The sequence below is a fragment of the Lutra lutra genome, chromosome 17 (genome assembly GCF_902655055.1).
Source record: "Lutra lutra chromosome 17, mLutLut1.2, whole genome shotgun sequence".
NCBI lineage: Eukaryota > Metazoa > Chordata > Mammalia > Carnivora > Mustelidae > Lutra > Lutra lutra.
In genome coordinates, this window is record NC_062294.1 from 30,898,327 (window position 1) to 30,922,986 (window position 24,660).

General features: G+C 40.1%; 1 protein-coding gene across 2 annotated transcripts in view; it reads left to right on the forward strand.

Moving 5' to 3' along the window:
• TOX3 (TOX high mobility group box family member 3) overlaps positions 1-24,660 on the forward strand; it is a 108,935-nt gene that overhangs the window by 79,679 nt on the left and 4,596 nt on the right. The window contains exons 3-6 of one of the 2 annotated variants that reach the window (XM_047712027.1): positions 2,952-3,203; positions 15,966-16,235; positions 20,512-20,739; positions 22,561-22,641. In XM_047712027.1, coding sequence (XP_047567983.1) covers positions 2,952-3,203; positions 15,966-16,235; positions 20,512-20,739; positions 22,561-22,641 — 831 coding nt within the window. Of the gene's footprint in view, positions 1-2,948; positions 3,204-15,965; positions 16,236-20,511; positions 20,740-22,560; positions 22,642-24,660 lie in introns of both variants that reach the window. The other variant, XM_047712026.1, reaches the window with a different exon arrangement.

Genomic DNA, 24,660 nt, shown 5'->3' on the forward strand with positions numbered 1-24,660 from the left:
GATGTTTCATTCTGTAGGATTTTTTTCCCTACATTTGAATCAAACATTGATGAAAGCTCTACTGCCAGCAGCTGTTCAGAGACAATTTAATTCCAGCTGTGATAATTCACCGTGTCAGACATTGGCTGTTATATGTTGATACAACAGTTCTCGGGATTTGCATTTTTATCAAAAGGAACAAATGTTTTGAACATTTCAGTACAGATGGTATTTAACCATGTACATACTATTTTAACATGTTCAAGGTAAACACTTGAAGAGTCCGTATCTGTGAGAAGGAATCATGTAGGCTCTCAATGATGAACCTGATACCGGTCATATGGCAGGGTTGCAAAAGTCTCTTTTTTTGTTGGTGGTGGGACCATATATAGTTATTGTAGCTTCTCAGACATACCCAGTGTTTGCACCTTCTCTTTTCTCTAAGGAATGCTTAACTTTATTGTTCATATATTACCTCTCTTTAAAAGTGTTTCAAGATCTTAGCTTTTTTTTTGGTTATTTATGATAATGTCGTTTTATTATATTGTTTTGCTAGGTTATGCTCTAGTAATGGACCCGAGTCTCCCTTAAAATTAATTTTTTTTTAAATTACCCCACAGGGACGTATTACACGTAAGACATCTCTCTGTCCCTTAACAAAAATAAAGACAAAAGCCTCTTTAATTTTGACCGCCTAGCAGAAGACATGCTTTACGTTAGAGTTTTAAGACCTAATCTTATGCAGTGATTTTGCCGTACATCTTTTCTTGAACAAAAAATAAAGCCCAAGTAAATGTTAATGCACCACATTATAGCATGTGCCTAATTTCCCAATCATTGCATTAAAAGTAAATTTATTTGGTTTTTTAACATTTTAATGAGTGCAAAGTAATACAGGCAGACTTTAGGTTTGAATGCTGTAAAGTCGAAATTGTGCCTGAAACCAATTCCCTTCCCATAGGTACTGCCCTGTAGATAACACCACGGGGACTCAGATACTCCGAGTTTGAAATTCACACATTTGCTTTATGTTTTCTGTCTGTGTCATGATTACCCTGACCATTTTTAAAGTACTTTAAATATTTATTGAAATAATATTTCAAGTGTTAATTACAGTGGTAATGAAAACAGCCAAATGCCACATATCAAGAATGAGTGTTTATCCGTATTGTTAATGTGATATGTTAGATTTCATTAAGCAGTAATGGGGTAGCAAATGAGTCACAAATTACAGTTGCATCTGTTACTAGACCACATTAGTGCCAAAGTAACGGCAAATGCCAGCTATAGGGCTATGTTCATTAGCCAACCACGTTTGTGGCCAATCTATCCCTTTGTGTTTGAGAACTCGGGGTACCACAGTCAGACATTGATATCTTTTGGGGGGGGTCAGGATTAGAATAAGTATATCAAAGAATCTCGTACTCCATCCTAGCTTTCAAATATCTTTTTATGCTCTCACGTTTTGCATATATAGCAAATCTTCTAGGGACCTCAAGATGTTCACTTGTCCCACTGTAGCCTCCCATAGCTTGTGACCTCTTTATTTCTGGGAAGATACAATTGACAGTGGACAGATCCTAGATGCGGAATGTTTTTTTTTTTTTTTCCTTGAGTTTGTTTCTATTTTCTCACAAGTGATTATTAAGTTATAGCGTCATTAATAGTTTGAGGAGTGATGGTTTGTAGCTCTTAATTAGTTCTCTAAGCCAGTTGTCGCAGATTCAGATTACCTTGCATCAGTTAATCTTTCAAAAAAAAAAATGCTACTAATAATGGATGATACCTTCATCTGACGTCAGATGAAGGTATCATATCTGACCCCTTCACCCCGCCAAAACTAATATCCTGGATATTAGTCTTCCACCCCAACCCCACCAAATCCAAGTTCTAGTTTAAGAAAGGTGGTTAGCTTGATAGAACATGGCAGCCCTGGCTTGCATCCAAATGCCCAGTTTTCAAACACTATCTTTAAGACTCGAAGTAGCAATGAAGAGTGTAGTGTTATTATTTCTTTAGGTCTTGAGAAATCACACTTTTCTGAATAAGTGAGGAACCTCAGTCAATTCAGTACGTCTGTATCAGTGTATTTCTGTGTTCATTCTATAGTCTTTTTTGGTTTGGTTTTGTCTTTTTGTTTGTTTTGTTTTAAGTGGAGCCCAACATGGGGCTTGAACTCAAAATCCCGAGATCAAGAATTGAGCTGAGATCAAGACTCATGATTAACCACCTGTGCCCCCCAGGCACCCCTATAGATAGTCTTTTGAAGTTGAAGACTGCCAGAAGTGTTCTGATGCATACATATTAAAATCATCATGAAAGAAAATAACTCTCCTTATAGTTTAAATAAAAGCCCTGGGACCTTCTAATATATGCTCCGATAATCCTTATATAAAATTTTGTATTATAAACCGTAACAATTTCCATAGAAGCCTTCGCTGCACTTGGGAGTAGACCAATAAGGAAGTTTAAAAACACACCCCAAATTTAATATTACATGTTTTATATGTTGTGGCAGAAAGTAAATATGTGTAATGTTCACTTCCGGATTAATGTAGTGTGTGTGCACCACAAAATCGTCAGCATTTTATGAAGCATGTGGATAATGTAAGCGGCTTGAGCTGTTTCGCTAACATATCAATAAAGTGGCAATTTGTTATATAGCCAAGTCTAATGTCGCTGATGCTCTCACTAACAACAAAGACAGATGTTGCTAATTAAGTACGCATTAAAAAACTGTTAATACTGATACTCCATTAAAACCATATGATAATGAGACTTAAATCTTTAATCAGAACGATCAGCAAAACTTTATATATGGAAATCTGTGTTTAAGATGTTTTCATTTGAGAAATAAATATTTGGCCTAGCTATGCAGTGTTATCATGCAAAATCTTTCTTTTTCCCTCTAAGGAGAAATAAGACGTAGGAAGAGAATATGAAGATGTCTCTATTTTGTTTCCTTTTAGCAGACATTCCATACGCCAAGCCTTGGGGATGAGGAGTTTGAGATCCCCCCTATCACGCCTCCTCCAGAGTCAGACCCCGCCCTGGGCATGCCTGATGTTCTTCTACCCTTTCAAGGCCTCAGTGATCCATTGCCTTCCCAGGGAAGTGAGTTCACACCCCAGTTCCCCCCTCAAAGCCTGGATCTTCCTTCCATTACAATCTCAAGAAATCTCGTGGAACAAGATGGCGTGCTTCATAGCAGTGGGTTGCATATGGTAGGTGCTACCTTTATTGCTTGAAAGTGTTTTTTTAATTGTTTGCACTTCTCATGGTAAAGACCTGAGAATGCACATTCTGAAACGGGCTTCTGCCCATCTGCCGATGGACCTGAGGATTATTCTTCCCGGTGCCATTTAAGCACAGAGGCGAGAGGGTTATGGGTTGATTGACGATCACATGATGGAGGATGACCCAGCAAGATCCTTCTGATATGAAATGATTTTCAACAAGTCTGATCCATTGGTTGGGAAGTAGGCAGTCTTCCCTTGGCTTTGGTCTAACACAGAGATGTACTTGAATCGAAAGTTTGCCCAGGAGAGATTTTAGAAATGGAGGCCCATACCAGGTACCTAGGCCTTTTGCATTCGTTGGATTATAACATAATGTTTATGCTACATGATTTGCTCCTACCTCAAATGAAATATCAAACTGGGATACAGAGAAAGGGAAAAAGAGTAATTGCTCATAGCCAGCAGAGGAAAACATAGAGTGGGTTATTGTGTGAAATATACCTAATTGTGTTATTTATTGTCATAAACATGGAACAAGGCACTCCAGAGAGCCAAAATCACTAATGCAATAATTTTGGTTCTGTTTTTCTTAGTGTGCAATTATAGTCAGCAATCACCAGAGTAAATCTGCTTAAGTATTTTAAAGTCTTCTGCTGGGATTGGCTTTTCCTTCCATCATACTATATATAATACATTTGTGTCTATCTAGGTGAGGTACTAAGCAGATGTTTTAAAACAAGATTAATAGTTTATAGGGTTTTTTTTTTTTTAACCCTGCTAAAATGAAACAGATGTGTTGGTATAACAAAAAACAAATCCTATTTCTTGTTTACATATTTCTCTGCACATTAGGACCATGCCAGTGATGTTTATTGGTTTCATTGTTAATTCCCCAGATAACAACAGATGATTGCAAAATGTATAGTGGATTAGTGGCGCAAAGATTCAGCGTGCTCTCTGAGATATAAGATTACTTTCCCAAATAGGATTGCGGCAACATAATTTTCTTTGCTTGTGATCTTTTGTGTTTGAGCTGAACATCAGGGCTGTTATTTTTACTTTTTTTTATCAGAAAAGAATGCAGCGAACAGTCGGGAAATGGTCATTAAGTATTCATAAACGTCCCTCACCATCGCAAATAATTGTTTCCTGTGGACTTTCTTAACATTTCTGTCCCTTTGACACTGGAATGGAGGGTTCTGTCCTCTGTTCCTCTACAATCAGCCTTGTAGCGCGGTGCTCAGAAACTCATGAAAATAAAAAGGGTGTTTAGTCACCAGGGGAGTTTATTGGGGTTCGCCATTATTCACAGATGCTCAGCGAGGCTCATTTCAGTTGCAGAAATAGTTAAAAGACCATAGAATGCATGCTAAAATGTGTATTTTATTAAATTGGTAAATATTTATTAATAATATAAGAATCTGCCTTTAAATTAAACATCTGATGAATTACCTTGCCTTAACTGTTATTGCTGCAATAAAAAAGTGTAAAGGAGGCATTTTGACTATGAAATTTCATTTCATGGTCAATTGAATTTACTATATTGGAAAGAACTAAAGATGGAATCATAAAATAATTATGATATTCACATACACTTAAAGAACAATGCTTTCACGGACTGGCCTTGGGAGAGAGGACTCAATTTTTAATGCTTCTTTTGTAATGTATTGCTAATCACTAAAGCAGTTGAATTATTTCATTGATTTTTAAAAGGAGAAGTGCTTTAGCTAAGTGCAGGCTGTTGTCACGGTACGGACATAGACCTCATCACATTTACGGAGTGCCTTTCTGAAGTTTTGCTGAACCTGAGTGATATTTATTTTGGCTTGAAACAAACTAATCTTGTATTGAAAATTCTAGTCGGATTTCACCTTGAAGAAATGTCATGGGATTTTAAATCACAAATGTTGGAAAGAATAAAATGTACTTGGACAGAATTATGATGAATACAATGTGTCGTTGGCTTTGTTCTATGTACTACCTGACATGTTCACCTATAAACTTGAATTCAGAATCGCCAGAGGCATGGTTAAAAATAGGCTATGTCAAGGTTCTTCTAGATCTCCCTCCGGGTACCGAGTTGGCTGGCTTCATCATAATACTCCACAGCAGCTCCTTGGAGATTTGCCTTAGGAAGGTCACCAGAAAAATAATAAATAATACTTTATACATCATGCATTTGGTTTCCCGGTGTGTGCTGGATATTTCAGGATATTTCAGACCTTATCCAAGTAAGAAGTTTTATTATCCAAATGAATATGGCCGTCTGTTAAGGATTGCTGCGGTGAATTAAGACTATCCCAGAAGGAGAGAAGCCAGCTTGTTCATGCTGTATCCAACCGGCTTCTCTTCAGAGCTTCACGGTTTTCCTTTAGAAAGACTGACAGCTTCGTCACATGACTGATGAGCCGCATTTTTGTTGGCAACAAACACAACGTGTTTATCTTCCTTACCTTTATGCCATTATACGTAAAAACAGAAAGCGGGGAACAAAACAGGGGGGATTAAAAAGAGCCCAGTGATTAGCATTCATATTTCAACATATGCAAAGAATGCCCTCGTAGTCGAAAGCAAATTGTTGAAAAATTGAACGTGAATGCGTTTGTGACTTCAGAGAACAACCTTGATTTGCGTGTGTGTGTGGTGGCGGGGGGGGGGTATGTGTATTTTGAAACAGGACGCAGCTGGCCAGTCAAAACCAACAGTATATTCTGGTTAAAAAAACAAAAACAAAAACAAAAAACAACTCTACCTCTAAGCATTATTGTCAGTACAGATGATCATCTGGAAATTATTTTAATCTCCAAAAGATTGCAATTCTAAAAATCTACAATGTGCGCTCCAAAGGGTTTGGTGGTGGTTTTTTTTTTTTGTTTTTTTTTGTTTTTTTTAACACCTCTCTATAATCTGCCCAGCCTGCTGAGTAGTACTGACATCAGTAGTACATCAATTTCAGAAAGTGGATTATTTTTACTAGACAGCCATTGTGACATATTGGGTCAGTCATAAATGAAAGATATTCATGCAAGCATGCAATACTTGTAATGAAGTCTCACTCTGACCTTCTGTATGATTGATTCTGTAATTTAGTTTTCTGAGGCAGTGCCTGAAATGAAATGAAATCATGTTGAACAAGTTTTGAATACCCACAGTGCACCAGGAGAAGAAAAATCAGCAGCCCTAGAGGCTTGAGAGAGCAGCTGAACGATTTATCTCTGTGCTATTATAGCCTTTGCCAGCGTTCAACATTTCTTTCTTTCTTTTTTTTTTTTTTTTTCTTATTTGGCTTAAGTACTTAATTCTGCAGGTAGCTGTAAATGGGAAAATAAAATGCTGTTCAGATTTAAAATGACAGGACAGGAGTATGTGCAGGGGACTGATAAAATATCTTGAATAGAACTGACCTTTCATGTAGCTGAAAGTTACTGGGGGATTCATCCTCATAATTACCATATAGATTATTTTTATTTCTTTCCTGCAATGAAACATTTCAGAGAGCAGTAGTGCTGATTGAATGAAAATTGAACTTGTTAACATTCTTTTCAGCTTAGCCTGTTGTACATAACAGAAGGTTAGCTTTGATGAATTTCAAAATTCTCTTTGATATCCAAGAAACAGACAGTAAAATAATTGTCTCTAGTCTGATATTTTGAATGCCCCCCAAAAGAGAATTTATAAAACACACTGATAATTCACATACTTTTCCTTCATACATTATATTTCATGTTTAGAGGACTGACATTCTTCTGTTTGATATTGCTTTGGATTTAATTGTGATACCGCATATTTATAGAAAATGCTACTCTCGTTGCTCTGGTCATATCAGACATAGTGTTAGGAAGTTGAAAAGGCAGGAAGTAAGGGAAGTGTATTGAAGTATGGGAGGCTCTGTACCTGTTAAGGAAAAAGAAAAGGAGTGATAAAAGTCTTTTAGAAGATATGCGTGCAGAGAAGAAAATTAAAAGCTTTTAAAATATTCATAAGATTCTTAAGTCACACTCTGGACAGATACCACTTATAAGCAGAGAAATGAGGCTACAAGCAGAATAACACATCGAAAACTACCAGGCCTGTTTTCAAAGTTTTTCTCGAAATCATTGTTCTTATGGCTCTGATTTCAAAGTTGAATTATTTTCGTTTTTATAAAATGACTTTCATGCCATTTTTATACTTTAAGAAGAAATCTTACATTTAGAGAAATAGCAGACTTCCACTTAATACATTGTTTTAGCAATGTTGCTTAATGTGTTACAGATAAAACAGTTATTTCATGGGTCATTAATGTGTTTAACGCGTGGAACGTTCTATTAAAACAAGCCCTTATTATTGTTATGCACATGTTCATTGTCATTGTCAACAGAGTCTGCACAGCTACATGCCACAGGATAATTACCACGTAGCCATTGGAGGGACCGACAGTCTCTTATACAGATTGAATGATTACAGATTGAATGATAATGACGAGTTAGATATGTTTTTGGTCAAGTGATGGTCAAAAAAAGTATTTTTATTCTGAGTCAACAGTAGAAAAGGCACCAATTACCTCAATAGAACACCCACTTTGAGTGGAGTGGGACCTATCCATTTCAAGTCCAAATGTGAGCACATTGAAATGGTATCAACCTTTAGCAGGTATTTGTTGAGACCTACCAAAGTGCCATATGTTGTTCTCAATGATTAGAGAGTGATTATCCTATGTACAAAGTTGCTTTCTCAAATACCAGCATCTCTTCCAGGTCATCCAAAAACTCGCAGAGTCTGATAACTGTTTTAAAGGTTCTTCACATCCACACTTTTAACTTAGCAGTTACTACACCTTGACCATTGTGTGCCCCAAATACACAGGCCACAGGCATTTTTATGATCTGCCTTTCTTTGTAGAACAAATAGCCTTGGCCCATGCATAGCTTGAAATAAATGTTCTTTTTTTTCTTTTTAAAGCTTTTTTATTTATTTATTTGACAAACAGAGATCACAAGTAGGCAGAGAGGCAGGCAGGGAAGCAGGCTCCCTGCTTAGCAGAGAGCCCGATGCAGGGCTCGATCCCAGGACCCTGGGATCATGACCTGAGCCGAAGGCAGAGGCTTTAACCCACTGAGCCACCCAGGTGCCCCTAAAATAAATGTTCTTTATTCTGTCTTTAAAGTTGAGTTAACTTCACGGTCATCCATTAAAAGGTGGAGCGTGTTCCAAACTTCTGCTAACCCCAGTTTGCGTGTGTGCAAAATGTGACACGTGATCACTTGCCTGATTGATAACACTCAAGAAAAAGAATTGTTAGAAAGTCATGCCCTGATTTATTGCCCCGGATCTTGTTTTTAGCTTATATAACCTATAGTAACCTACTATATGGTGATGCCGCCAGCACCTCCCAGTGGGTCAGGGACAGGAGAGACAGCATTTTTTACATCGCTCAGATTGCCGAATAAAACTGGCGTGAGGGCTCAGACTTTTTTTGTAGAGGGGTATACTCCGTGCTGTTGTCCCATTTCCTTTAATCGTGGCACCTGTCACTCTTTGAAGTGACCTCTTTTGCCCATACACAGCCTGTCCCCTCCTCTTGCCTGTCTTGCCTCTTGCGTTCGCACCTGGAACGGTGTCTGGGCTAGAATACACCAGGAGCTCAATAAGTGTTTTATCTGTTGCATATATGATGAATGAATGAAAGACTGCGTATTTGCTATTAAGAGCATAAGTTGATTATTAAGAAATGAAAGGCCATTTGAGGTATAAACAGCTGTAAACATGGAATTCCTCCTTGAACTTTTCTTTGGGGCCTGAATGAAATCAACAAGGAGCCGACTCCTTGGTAAAAGAAAGGAGTTACGGGGTCTACAGGTGCAATACCATTAAGTGTTTTATGGCTAACTCTTGGAAATTTTATTTTGCTAAGAAACTATTAATTAACTTTCAGGAAGACTGTTTTTCACAAAACACTCATGTGTAGGTATGTTTGATTATAACCCTGAGGGTAGCTATTAAGGAAAAATTATCTATTTCAGGGCAGATATTTTGATGAAGTTAAGGTTTGTGGTATGTAGGTCTGTAATTATCCTTGGTATGCATTTGTCATAACAGTGTTTATTTCAGGGTTTACTGGGGTCAGGAATACACTAGCTGGCCGTGACAGTTGATTGTTGTTCATTTGGAGACAAAGTTTTAACATCGCTATAGGACGCAGTAACTTAAATAATTGAGTGTAAAATTACCGACCTGAATTTCGTATCTGTAGTTCTCTGATCTTTATTAATACAAAGCAATTTTTATTACTGATAATTGTTTAATTGCTCCATTTCTCAAGAAATATTGATTAAAAAAACCACCCCAGTGCAAATGTGTTTAGTCACACTCGCTAATATATTTGGGTTATTTGCTTCTTAATTAGGTGCTGTCTTCTGTTATGAAAACCTAACATTGGATCGTTACAGAGAATATTTATTTGTAAACGTGCACAAAAGATGCACATTAGATGTTTAAAAATCTTTTATAGCAAAAATCAACCCAGAAGGAAGTAAGTGACACTGCCATGAGAAAAATAATAAATAAAATAGAGTAGTCATGTGTGATACCTCAAATAAGGTATCAGTTCGAAAGCCCCCGTCTCGCATTTGCCAAAGAAACCTGAACCCAGTACTTGAGGATGTGTAATTATACACTACTAAGCGTGCAGCACACAGATATTATAATAAATGCCAATGGAGGAGGGAAAGGGGTTTCACCCATGCACCAAGACCGGCCCTTGCTCCAGGACTGGTAGAATGAGAAAGAACAGATTTAATATGTAGAGGAGGTAGAGTTTTGTTGGCTGAGAAGGAAAGAGCAAACTGCCCATTTCCCACCCAGCCCCCTCCCACCCCCAGAGTCCCGACATATCTTTATATGATTTGTGTCCAAGGGTAATACCCCACTGTAATTTAGTGAGGACATTTTTCACCTTGCCAATTGCTTTTAGTCTTGTTTAAGTCCAGGAGAAAGTCTCAGTGTGGGGCTAATAAGTCTTCCACACCTCTTTTATCCTTTTTAAATAAGAGAAAGCAGAGGTCTGGCTCAGAGCCTTAGGCAGGCCCCGTATTTAGATAGACTGCAACCGTGTTGTTTCCTTTTCTGGGTATTTATTTGGCATTCCGTTGGTCCACGTGTCCCTGGGTTTTAATTTATGCTAGTGATCCAAAGTTTTCCCTTTTCACATAAAATTATTCGGATTTTAACAGTTCACTCAAATAATTAATGTTCAGGAATAAATTGGATCTCAGGCAATTTAAGAAAATGAGGGACCACTACCAGAAATATCCATTCCATGGTTTCCTGTTTTAAGAAAAAAAGACAGAGAGGCTCTTACCAGGTGGAGAGAGAAGGGCATGTCAGCTGGGCACTCCCCGCACCAAGACGTGTGCAGACCATCAAAGCTCTGTTGAAATGTGCTTATGGGCAACTAGAAAGCAGTGTGCCTCCTCTTATCTTGTGAAGTCCATGGCCTGCCCGTTCAGAAAGACTTGGGTCCTCTTCAAAATGTAGGTTAAAGTGTTAGGATATATATTTATATTACTTATATTATAATCCAATAGCCCACCATTGATTTAGATGGGTTGCCCTGGAGGGGCGATCAATTAATATCTATTGGAATAAATAACCCTGCTAGATAGATAACCACTCTTTATACTTACCGTGACATCCTTCTACACTCTGAATAATATGCAGACTTCCTAGGATACACTGTCATTTTATGGTCATTCCTTGCCTTTCCAGTTTCATAGCTAGTCCTGCTTTTCCTGACCCGGTGACCCTGGCCTCTCCTTTACTTCTTCGTGCACCAGGCCTTTACACATATTCTTCTCTGCCTTAGATCCTCTTCCCTCTTTTCTAGCCACGTAGCTTCTACTCTCCTTTTGCACCTTGGCTCTAGTGGGTCACCTCCTCGGGAAGCATTCCCAGTTCTCCGTCCATTGCATTGCCCTCTTCACTTGGCCCACCCTGCTCCCACCTGTACTGGCATCCTTTCCATTTCTCAGGCATGCCAAGCTTTCTCCTACCTCAGACTTTGCACATGCTGTTCCCTCTACCTGGAGCATGATTTCTTTCCCCTCCTTTCCTGGTTGGCTCCTCCTCTTCCTCCACACCCAAGATGTTTGCATTATAATTGCCTAATAAAGTAGTTCTCAAACAAGGAGCATTTTGCCCCCCATCCTCAGGGGGACAATTGCCAATGTCGAGAGACATTTTGATTGTCACAACCAGGTTGGAGAGGGGAGGCTTCTGCCATCTAGTGTGTAGGAAGCAGAGATGGTGCTAAGCAGTCTACTGTGCCCAAGATACTCCTCCCCCAATGAAGAATTATTGGAAAGAAGGAGTTTGGAAGTTATTGGAAAGAAGATCAAGGAAAGAAGGAGTTTTTTCCCAAAGGATGAACAGTTTAGGAAATGATACAAGAGAACTCTAGATAGAAAATGTAATTGTGAAAGCTAGCATTCAGCTCTTACGTCGGACATAATCATGGCAATCTCTTAGAACCCGCTAGTTGCTTTGCCTTTCAGTGATCATGGGTAAGTCTTTTAAGACTGAATTCAAATAGGGGAGAGGTAATGATTTTCAAAAATGCATTACATCTCTTAGGGCTTTATCGATGGTTATATATTTCCTTATTGTGTCATGACTACTAGGAGAAATTGCAAGCTATTTTTGAGGAGTAGATATGAATTCTTCTTGCCTGTGCTTTGTCAATCTATTAATCCACTCTAAATTATGCTTCACTCGGGTAGTGTTTAAAAGAATCACATGCTGGTTTTCTAGTTTTCAAGGATTTGAGCAATTGGTCTATTGGTTTCTCTGGCCTGGCACATAATGGGTGCTCAGTAAGTACCTTTGAACTGTGCTGACATCTTTCTTTAAGTGGGAATCCTAAGATCAAAGGAAGTATCTTTCAAAGGTTATCCTTTTTTATGGAAAACGATTGGAACTGTTAAGAGTCACCAACTTCCCCAAGGTAGTTGTGAATAATTGGCAGCCCTAAAGGAACTTGAATTTCTAAAAAGACCCTTTTACCATTAATCTCCTCATCCCGTAACCCTCACGCATAGGAAGTTATTATGGGACAGCTGTGGACCATGGCAAAAGCTAGCACATTTTGACATATCAGTGATGTGGTCAGGGGTTCCTTGAAAAGACTTCAGAGGCTCTCAGTGTGTTGTCCCATGGGAGGTCAGAAAGATGGGGCCCACATGATTGCAGATGTGAAGGCTCTAAGCTGTGTCAGGCCTGGGCCTTACCACCAGTATGTTTCTTGAGTAGTGTTCCCCTGTCCCCACTGCAGAACATCCCCATTATTTCTCTCTTTTTTAAAGTGAAATGTTACGAGCACGCTCAACTTATAAAATAAATGAATAGAGAGTGCTTTCATTGAAGGGCAGGGTGGGGAGGTGATGGTGGTAGAGAGCTTGGGGCCCCATTCATCTCTCTCTGTCAACACATGCCTCTACTGGTGGGCCATGGCTCCCTAGAGCACAGTTTTCCCATCACCCTAGCTCCATAGAAGCTAGAAAGAGCTGATGAAGCCAAGAAAACTTACTTCCTGGCCTTCTGTTTGATGATGAGATTCATCTGGAATGCTGTAGATGTGAGACAAGTCAATCAAGTATCTGTATGTGCTGATTTTCATAGGTATTAGAGCAAAGCAACTTCTATGTTAATGAGAAAGTTGCATAAATCAGATCATCGTATCTCCCAGTCATGCCAGTCAGCTAATTTATTGTTTTACAGTCCAAATTAAAATACTTAATTCAAATGGACTCTGGAAGTTGCTTGTAAACACTTAAAACATCTAGGTTTAAATAAGTCTGAAAGGACTTTTAAAGTGCATTCTGAAGAACACATATGGAGTGTAGAATGAAGAATAAGATAGCTTCAGGGGCTCCTGGCTGCCTCAGTCAGTAAAGCATGTGACTCTTGATCTTGGGGTTGTGAGTTCAAGCCCCATGTTGGGCATGGGGCCTACTTAAAAAATAATAGTAAAACTTAGAAAAAAATAAAAAGAAGAGGGTAGCTTAATTGCCAGTAGTTGGAGGGTGGAAATGATGTAAGCAAGCAATGGTGGAACTTCAACAGAACATGGAAGAGTAAGGACGCCTGAGTGGCTCAGTGGGTTAAGCGTCTGCCTTTGGCTCCTGGGATCGAGTCCTGGGACCCTGCCAGGGTCCTGGGATCGAGTCCCACATCAGGCTGCCTGCTGAGCAGGGAACCTGCTATCTCCCCTGCTTATGTGTTCTCTGTCTCTCTCTGACAAATAAATAACACAAAAAAAAATCTTGAGGGGCGCCTGGATGGCTCAGTGGGTGAAAGCCTCTGCCTTTGGCTCAGGTCCTGATCCCAGGGTCCTGGGATCAAGCCCCGCATCGGGCTCTTTGCTTAGCAGGGAGCCTGCTTCCCTTCCTCTCCCTCTGCCTGTCTCTCTGCCTACTTGTGATCTCTGTCTTTCAAATAAATAAATAAAATCTTTAAAAAAAAATCTTGAAAAGAACATGGAAGAGTAGACAGCTCAAATTCTTGAGGAGAAAAAGCTATACGAGTAGTAGAATGCCAATCAAAAAAAAAAAGAGGACGAACCGATAATGTAAAATCCACTATTGTGATACAAGTCTGCGGAGGAACACCTGCCAATAGAATGTGATATTTTAGGAACAGTGGAAGACGATATCGATACTGTCAGTGAGACAGAAAAGAGTGTGATTGTTCTAGTACATGTGACACGTTTCTCCTGGGATGGCACAGCAATTTAATAACTCAAACTATTTAGGAATGGGAAGTTTATATATTTAAGATGTAACCCAAGCAATTAGCTATTCTGTTTTAATGGCTCATTGCTCTTTTTAGCTTTTCTTGACTCAAGTATTTTAGGTTTTTTAATTCATTTTGTGTTTTTATAAATGGAAGCATTTAAGATGCTCTTCTCTTCACCCTTCCTGTTCTACCCCTTATAATATAACCATTGTTAAAAGTTTAGATACTCCCTTTTTTTTTTTTTAAAGATTTTATTTATTTATTTGACACAGAGAGAGAGAGATCACAAGTAGGCAGAGGCAGGCAGAGAGAGAGGGGGAAGCAGGCTCCTCTGCTGAGCAGAGAGCCCGATGCGGGGCTCGATCCCAGGACCCTGAGATCATGACCTGAGCCGAAAGCAGAGGCTTAACCCACTGAGCCACCCAGGTGCCCCTAGATACTTCTTTAAAAAAAAAAAAAAAAAAAGAGAGGGGGGCTATACTCTAATTATTTTACAACTCATTTTTTTCAATTATGATAGCTGGGATATCACTCTAGGTCAGTGGTTCTCAGGTGAGAGAATTTTGTCCCTCAAGGGAAACGTCTGGAGATATTTGTGATTGCCATGACTGGTGGGGAGGGAGAAGTTGCTACTGGCATCTAATAGAGGCCAGGATTGCGGTTAACATCCCGCAAGGCAAAGGACAGCCCCACAACAAAGAATTATCTGGTTCAAAATGTCAATAGAACCAAGATTGGAAACCCTGTTCTAAGTCAATACACATAAATCTAATTCATTATTTTAAAAAGCCTCATAATACTTTGTAGTATGGTAGATCATAATTTATTCAACCAGTTTCGTATTGATAGCTATGGCTTCTTACTTAGTGGCATTTATATATTTAATATTAAGAAACCAAATGTTCCAATTTAGATATTTACAACTCATTTTGTTGCCTCTTTAAAAAGCAAAAATAAGTTACTGGAAAGACTCAAAAGAAGAACACTTAAAAATTTGTAGGCTTGTGTATAGAATTGGATTTTGGGTGACTGTGAGTCAAGAGAATTTGGTTTCCGTAAAAATCACAGACTCACACTTAAAGACAAGTCTTAAACTAAGTTGTTTGAAAGCATGTCTTCATTTTTTTGATTCTTTGGAATTAAAAAAAAGAAGCAGCGGCAACAACTCTACAGCCTTTTACATGACTGCCAAAAACAGAAGGCTACTTTCGAAGGGACTGCAGTAATTTTCAGAGAAGTTAATTCTGACGATCTCTACCTCCTCCTTATACATATTTTTAAAATCCATTAGCCCATTAAATCATGGCGGGTTGAAGGAAAGAAAACAAGGCAGGTTTAAGAAGAAGAAAGTGATATCCAATTCCAAAGACATTGAATGACTTCCAGATGCCTCTGACAATGTAATTCAGAATTGGAATGACCCTCTGGTTAACCACAGAGGGTTTTATAGAAAGGGTGCCCTGAAGCAAACAGATGTTGGCTCTCTGCTTCCCTAAGCCCGTCCTCTCTACATGTCAGATGCATTCCCGGAAGGATAAAATAAAGACTGGATTCACCTTCCTTCACAGAGCTGGGTCAAGGGGAATGGAGCTAGAAAGTGTGTGTGAGAAGGATGGAGGACTAGACCAACTGCTGAGCCAGAAAGGCCCGAGCCTCTGCTTCAACCCTTTCTTACCCATTTCCTCCATAAGAGTTGGACGTTTTCTTTCACTGCCAGGTCTTTTATTATTTTCTTTAAAAGTCATTCAGTGACAGTTCTAGAGTGAAATAGACTAATGAGGCTGGACCATTTGGGCTTTGTGCTTTTGACCTTTCAACTTTTGGGGCATGAGTCCTTAGAGTTAATGAACAGGGACTATCATCCTGGAGTAGGTCAGACCTATCTAAGGAACCAGTGCTAACATTTTCAGCTTGTTGATATTTGGGAAGACTAAGATCTCCCCCCTCCACCCCCACCATTGTCTGTTGTCTTTTTAGGACCAGAGCCACACACAAGTGCCCCAGTACCGTCAGGATCACTCCTTGATCATGAGGTCCATCGTCCACATGACTGATGCTGCTCGCTCTGGGATCATGCCTCCCACTCAGCTCACCACCATCAACCAGTCTCAGCTCAGCGCCCAGTTGGGGTTGAATTTGGGAGGTGCCAGTATGCCACACACCTCTCCTTCACCACCAGCGAGCAAGTCTGCAACCCCTTCCCCTTCCAGCTCCATCAATGAAGAGGATGGTGATGAATCCAACAGAGTAAGTTGACTGACTGCCTTCATTATGTCACTACCTAAGAACTTGGAATCACCCCATGCTGTGTCTTCGAATTTCACTCATGGTATTACCTTCTTTCTGCATTTGTTAGCATTTAAATTCATGACAGTTTAATTTTTTTCTTCTCTCTTTTACTTACTTGTTTTCTGTGAAAAAGCTTATTCTACTGGAAATTGGGAGATCTGGCTTCTCCTACTGGTTATAAGGCATTGAAATGTCACTTAACTCTTGTAGGCATGATTTTCCCATTCTGCGGAAGGGAGGACTTCCGCTAGATTCCCCAGGAGTTCTGAAGTGCTCTGCTTCTGAGTTAATGTTCATGTGAATAAGTTTCATCCAGTTAGTTGGCTGAGCCACTGTCATATTTGACAGCCTTACACCTTCTGTGTTGATCACTTGGTAGGTTATAATCGTTCCACATCTCTGCTTTTGTCATAGAGAATGATAGTTCAAATATACATGGTTTGAAATCAAAACTTAATTTCAGGGAGGACTTTTCTGAATGCTTAGAAAGGTATTCTGTTTCATTAAAGTTACCTGTCCTGGGTACTTTCCTTTTTCATCATATTTTGTACACCTACTCTGTGCTTGGCCTTTTACTTGGTTCTGGTGATATAAAGATTTATAAGAGAATTACTTCCTGGGGGACTCCCCACTGGGGATGAAAAGCAATGTTTAATACTAGCTCTAGATGCGATTAGATGTGATTAGAGGTATAATTGATGTATCTTGGTGTGCTAAGATTGTAATCGATTCTGCTTGGAAGAGTGATTTGAGGAAGAGTTTATTGAGAAGGTGATATTTGAATTAGGTCTAAGAGGATACATAAAAGTTTGTGAGGCAGAAGAGAGAGGCCAGCATTCTGGTCGAGGGAGCAGTGGAAGTACACGTCAATTTATGAGTATCATGAACAGTTTGATGTGGGGAAGAAAGAAATAGGAATTGAAGAAAGCAGTCGCTGAAATGTGGTAGCCTTTCTCCTGCAGGTAGTTGAGAGCTGATTATTTGCATAGAGGAGGGGCATAAGCAACTCATGCTTTAGAAAGATGGCTTTGGCTGTGTAGAGAATGTATTACAGAGGGAGGGACTGGAGGAAAGGAAATGATCAACAGTTGCTATGAAGTGTTTCCTTTTAGCCAAGGAAGGAATGGACAGGAGGTACCAGATGAGCGAGACTTTTAAGTAAGAGGGAGAATCATGAGGTAATCCACTGGGATTGGTAATCCACTGGGATTTGAAGGCATGAAAGATAAATGGGATTTTAGTATGAGAGCCAGCAAGGACTATTAGGGAATGAGAGAATCGGCCCAGAAAGAGGAGTGTTACTTTTTCTCCCATGGAGAAGATGAGAGTTTGGCATGGTCTGGGTTGAAATCAAAGCAGCCATGTTTGAGTCTAGAACTCAGTTCATGGGGGATGGACTACACATTTGGGGACCATCAGCACCTAGATGTGAAGATATGGAAGTAATCGGGATTTCTCAGTGTGTGTAAGGAACAAGTCAAGGCCAGAGCCCTGGGCATCATTTATTTTTAAGTAGCAAATGGAAGAAGAGGAACTAGAGAGGGTTGAAAGTGAGGAAGAGGAGGAAAGGGAGGTAAGAATATATTGCAGGGATTGGAAGAAGAAGGTTTTGATCTGTCCTGACACATTAGCACCCCCTGGACGTGTTAACACCTCACTGGACATGTTAGCACCCTGCTGGACACAGATGGGGTCAATGCATTAATGTATCAACAGTCTCTGCTCACAGATTTCTATGAAGGTGACCTGAGAACAATGATTATAAAGAAACTCAAGAGATGTGAAAAAGGCCCTGCTAAGTTACAACTGGCCAGGACACAAGTCACATGGATTCCTTTCATTTCACTCACATTTGCCACAGATCTTCTACTCACTTTTGTACCACTCTGAAATTGTCCTGGCTAAGGAGAATCTTATCTGCGACTCCTCGCTTACTCCGTTGTAAGCAAGGGTCTAGGTTTTGTGTAAAGGCACAGAATCCAATTGGTTATCTTCCAAGCACCTGAGCTGAGAAAGAAAGATTAAAATCATCATTGAGGGTAAACTCCACCTTCCACCTTCCCCCTTCCCCAACGCTCAGGTTTCCTATGGAGAATTAATTCTGAGCTTTTGTTTAAACTGTGAGATTCTTCATTTCAGGTTTACTCTTCAAAAGTAATGATGATTAGGGCAAGTCATGGTTATCCAAGGGAAATATCAAAGGTTGTCACCATGGAATGCTGGTTTACAGAGAGAGAGATCGAGCTGTTTTTCTTTTGGAAAGGCTGCCCTGGAAATTACTCTCACCTTGCCATCAGTTGGGGCATTGTTGGTGCCAACAGTATCAACTTTTCTTCCAGGAAAACAGTATAGTTGTTGGACTCAATTAGAAAAATCTGTGTCCCTATATATATATTTTTTCCTATGGGGCTAAAGTGATATTTTTCACTGAAGGAAAACTTGGCTCCTGTTCAGTCTCTAACTGAAAAGAATCCGAGTCTCTTAAAAGTTCAGATTCATTAACTAGAAATAAATAAGACTCATTTATCCTGAGAATTTAGAGGAAAAAAAAGACCATTATTGAAGATGATTGAATTAATCGTGAGTTATGAAAGATGGCATTTTGGAGGAGAGTTGAGATGTGGCTTACCACCATTGGAGGTGTGTAAACTACTTGTGTGAAGTACACAGTTGTTATGACTCGAGGGGGGTTCACGGAGAAGTAGACTTGTGGCTCCCCCCCATCTTGAGGGTTCAGAGCTCTCAGAGACAAGTTACTTCACAGTCTTCTCCTTAAGAATTTTAGTAATCGGATTAAGTTCCAAATGACTCTCATTCAGGAGGTAATGATACTCTCGGAAAATTTGAATTTAGGATCCGAGACTCAAGGCCATTAAAAAACCAATCTGTTAGTAACTTGAGTCTCTCTCTGTTGATCTTCCCCACGGCTGGCTTTTAAAACCGATTTTGGGGACGCCTGGGTGGCTCAGTTGGTTAAGCAGCTGCCTTCGGCTCAGGTCATGATCCTAGCGTCCTGGGATCGAGTCCCACATCGGGCTCCTTGCTCCGCGGGGAGCCTGCTTCTCCCTCTGCCTCTGCCTGCCATTCTGTCTGCCTGTGCTCGCTCTCTCTCTCTCTCTCTCTCTGACAAATAAATAAATAAAATCTTAAAAAAAAAAAAAAAAACGATTTTGTCACATATTTCAGCTTTCCTGATGAAGTTAGCTACAAAATGATCTTCAGTTCAGTCCTGTTGTAATCTAGGGAGAGAATGCAAGGCTGATAAATTTTTCCTCCTGCCTCTCTAATAAGTATATGATCACTGAAATTAGATGATGGGAGTAGCAGGTGAATCTGGAGCTCCAGGGTATATGAACGTGGAGAGTTATACCCAGGTCATTTCTGTGGCCTTGATCTCAGAGCGTACCTATGGTAACTATGTGTGAGGCACTTACTGTCCCTGTGGCAGTCAGCTTTTGAACAGAGTTACTTTCCGTGGGACTGTTTTCTTATCAGTCTTCTTTTCAGCCTTGGTGATTTTAACAATCATTGCACTCTTAGAGGTTTTTAATTTTAATGAAGAAAATTTCCTCTCTATCTCCAGTTAAAGGAATTTTGACATTTTTTATAGTTCTTGTTAGCCTATTGTTTCGAACGTTATCATGACTTAAAGAAATAAAGATGACTTTTCTTTTCTTGTGCAAGCTCGGGGATTGTAGCTAATTTCTGCTAGTTTCTGGAGACCCATGAGCAAGGTAACGTTCTGGTAAAATAAAAAAATGAAACTTTGCGAAAGTCGATTCATGTGACTATGGCCAGGGACCTCATTTAAAATATCTGGATAAGATCAACATCCTGAATTACTTACAGTTACTTCTGAAGCCTCTGAAAATGTAAAATATTGTATGTGTACACATGGAATGCATACACACACACACACGTGCACACATACGCACGCACGTCTTTGCCTGGTACAGAGACTGTTCTGTTTTTCATTACCATAATTGCTATTTAGAGCATATGTTGTGAATGTATTGAAGATACTTCTGGGTCTCATTAATCAATGTTCTAAATGCTAATCTCTGCTGTCCAGTTAACTCTAAGAAAACTCACCCCTCCCCTGCTTTTGCTGGGGATTCCTCTATTGATGAATCAGCTGAACAAAACCTTCACAGTACAGTTGCGGACCTGGGTAGGTCTTGCCACCTTCTCTGCAAGGACATTCTAAGCAGTGAATTTTCTTCCTGCTTTGCAGGCCATTGGAGAGAAAAGAGCTGCTCCAGATTCTGGCAAGAAGCCCAAGACTCCAAAGAAAAAGAAAAAGAAAGACCCCAACGAGCCCCAGAAGCCAGTGTCAGCATATGCCCTGTTTTTCAGGGACACACAGGCTGCAATTAAAGGGCAAAACCCCAATGCCACTTTTGGAGAGGTCTCAAAAATCGTGGCATCCATGTGGGACAGCCTTGGAGAAGAACAAAAGCAGGTAAGGTAAAGACCCAGCATGGCCATATAGGAAAAAGTCACCAGAGTATTTCCTGGACTTTTTTCCTTTCCTTTCCTTTCCTTTCCTTTCCTTTCCTTTCCTTTCCTTTCCTTTCCTTCCTTCCATTCTTTCTTTTTTCTTTCTTTCTAAGATTTTATTTATTTATTTATTTGAGAGAGAAAGAGAGCATGAACGGGGGTCAGAGGGAGCAAAGGGGAGAGGGAGAAGCAGACTCCCCACTGATCAGGAAGCCCCATGTGGACTTGATCCTAAGACCCCAGGATCAGGACCTGAGCCAAAGGCAGACGCTTAACTTAAGCCTGAGCCACCCAGGCGCCCCTCTTACATCTTTCCTGCATGAACGTTCACTTAATATGACTGTTTCTCATCAAGGCCTTTCTAAGCTATGGAATTTAGAAACACAGTTGAGTAAATCCAAGCCCCTCTCCAGTTATATGGATTTCTTGGTCCCCCTTAAGGGTACGTGTTCAGAACCCATTCAGAGGAGAAATGGGGAAATTCAGGTGGCATCCTGCCCACCTAAATTTTGATGATCATCTTTTCATTTTAAGTAATGTGAAATTTGCCCCCTTTTTTCAGAAAGGGCACTACAAAGGGATTAGGTCCATCCCTCTTGTCTTTTCTTTGATCATCTGTCCAAACCCTTATGCCGTCCTGGTGGGTCTCCAAACTTTGAACCCACCTCCACGAGTCTCACTACCATCACTGGGCATTTGAAATTTTATTCCAAGGTCATTGAAAAGCTCGGCCATATGAGAGGTATTGAGTGATTAGCCAAGCTGGCAGGAGATACTTCCTTAGGGTCTGGACTCCTGGGCTTCCCCTTAAAGCATCTCCGCCACAAACAGAGAGGAAGAATGGCTTCCTTGCTCCTTGTGTGAAACTCCCAATGACCATTAGTAGGAATGGACGTTCCATGTCCTCAGATGAATGGACCTCTCTTAGTAACAAAATAGAATCACCATCTCAGAAATGAACATGGGGGGAAAATCCTTGATTTTTCTTTACAAATCATGACCTCATTCCTACTAGCTTGGGATGGTGCAGTGCAGCTGTAGAATTTGACCATTTATTGTTGTATGTGGCACACTGATTTTCTGTCCCCAGAATGTAATCCTAAGGGGACTGGCAGACTCCTACCTCTTTTATCTCTGGAAAGATAGTTGCATTTTGGTCTAACAGACGGCCATCAGACACCCTTAAGAAAAGGAAGCACCCATCACGTTTAATATATTGGGACTTGTTTATGTAACTCATTGGCCTCACTAACAGAAATTTCTCATTCCTGGCTTTTTTTTTTCCTTCCAAAGAAACCCAAGGTGGTTTCCTCTTTTCTCTTGTGCCTTCACAACACGTACCTGTTGTGGTTGGTCTCTAAATCCTCTGATTTGGTGCAGGTTAGAAATACGTGTGAGGGAAAGGAGGCACTGATGGAGAAACTTGGGATTTTCTGTAATTTGAACCTTGGTAGCCAATTTGACTCTTCTTGCTCTTTATCTCCTGCCCTAGCGTGAGGCCTTCCACTGTTTCTCTCAAGGCATCTGTGCTACAACTGGAAATCTTGTTCCCATTTATCATCGGAAACATCAAGATTGTGCTCTGATGAGCATGGCAGGGTTTTGTTTTAATATGTCTGTGTGTGTGTGTGTGTGTGTGTGTGTGTGTTCACATTTAAAAATCAAAGCCACACAGACCAACTTTTTCGGTGAGTTCAGTTGTGACCTCATTTGCGTGGCTGTGATTTTATGGCTGAGAAGCTGTATGCTAAAGGTGGTGCTAATTGTGGTCTTTTTTTAATAGGTGTATAAAAGGAAAACCGAAGCTGCCAAAAAGGAGTACCTGAAGGCCTTGGCCGCATACCGGGCCAGCCTCGTTTCTAAGGTAAGCCTGCATGGGGATGGCGGGTCTCTGAGTCACGGCGTTGAGAACACCCCCTGGGCGTTGAAAACATCAAGGCAGCTCCCCTTAGAGTTGACCAAAAAAAAGGCATCTTGGACAACTCATAAACTCGTTTCCATGAGAGATGACCACAGTGATGGCCCAGAAAGTAGGAGTTAATGGAAGCTGCTGAATCTTGAGTTGTTTCCAGAAGATTCTGTGGTCTTTCTTTCTGCGTGTTGAAACTATTTAACAGACACAAATAGGGTAGACAGGTTTTTAATAGCCTCTTTATCTTTGCTTTTTGTCAGGGACTGAGATCTATGCGAATGTCCTCTATTTAAACAGGTGGTGTTTTGGTCATATTTGGGACATCCTAAAGTAAATTCTCCAATGGTTATATTATTGTAATGGGGGTGTCGCATTTTTGACCAAACTGTTCCCCATCAGATAAATAAATAAACCTCATGATTATTTAAAATAAAATTATGCTCCAAGTACTTAAAAAAAAAGACATGTATATGTATTATATATAGAGTATAAAATGGACCTTGATGTATTATAAAATGCACCAGTATCCCAAAGCAAATGTCAGTCTAGATTATTATTACCTTGATCCAAAAGGAGCATGAGCTATTAGGTTATATTTTAAGATTTAATTAACTTTGTCTTTGGCCTTCCTAGAATTTAGAGAGGTTTTGGGGAGAATAACTTGAACTAATGTTTTTGCTCTTGATGTATTTCCTCTGGCAATCGGGCATTCCATTCCATCATCTTGCGCGTTGCCTCAGGTACCACGTAGGGCTGCAAGCCATGGTAGGCGTTGCCAGCAAAGCCATTTAGAAAGGGTGTCATTCCTTTTTTTCTCTTCCTCACCTGAGCTGCTGCTTCTTTATATTAAGATGTACCATTGGCAGCTGCTCAAATCAGATCAGGAGAGGTCCTCCCTTTTTTCCACTGCCAGCTGTTAGGACACCTTCCACTTCATTAGAAAGAGAAAACATTCATCAGGTCAATGGTAAAACCTTTTTCTGAGGCGCTGCAAGACCCATCGTGTAAGATGTACCAGTCCTGGCCTCAGATTTGCATATTGGCAGGCAACAGCCGAATGTGTGGGCTACAGATGTTAAGAAGGGAGGTATATAGTTGGCTAATGAGATGGGGTGACGTGAATAGGAACAGTGTACATGTACTTCCTAAGTGGATCATTTATTCATTCATTTACCCAGAAGCAGGAATATGTGATCTTTGTGCATTAGAGCATGAATAATTGACCACACGTGGATTTCAGCCAAGAGCGGGTATCTCAAAAGGCATTCGGGAAACAGCAACCACGATTGGACTCCTCGAGTCTGTCACTGAGGTGGAAGGGGTACTGTGAAAGTTACATATGGGTTCCAGAATCAGGATTCAGAAGTAGCTCCGAATGGAAGTCAGCGATTCCCGAAAACCAGTAAGATGGAATTTAAAAGGAAAAAATCTAAAATAGTGTTTGTTGGGGGTTTTTTGTTTTGTTTTGTTTTGTTTTTCATTAAGTTAGCGCAGTTTGAGAGCATCCTTAATTTATATTCAGAGCCCTAGCAGGAACTAAAATAGTCCTTGAGGTAGATGTTGCGAATAATTTCAGTCTGAACCAAACGTATGAGATAGCGTCCAAAGTGGTGAGCTCACATGAAGCAGTATCCGTTATACAGCATGGTGATGAGACCACATCTGAAGAATTCGTTCTGTTTTGGCCCCTACAATTTAAAAAGGAATGGTAACCAGCCGAAAGCCCTTCTGGAGGGTTGCTTCCATGATGGTAAGGACTGAAAATCAGACTATATTCAAATAATTGAAAGAATCATGGGGGCAGAGACTCCGGGGCATGTGATCTTGGTCCTCAAGTTAAAGGCCATCATGTGGGAAGCCCAAGTTTGAACTCTGTGCCCCAGATAGAAGATCTCATCCAAGGAATGAGGTCACAGGCAGCAAAAATTCAATGTTCATTAGAAATCGTGAGTAGGGTTGCATCATACATGC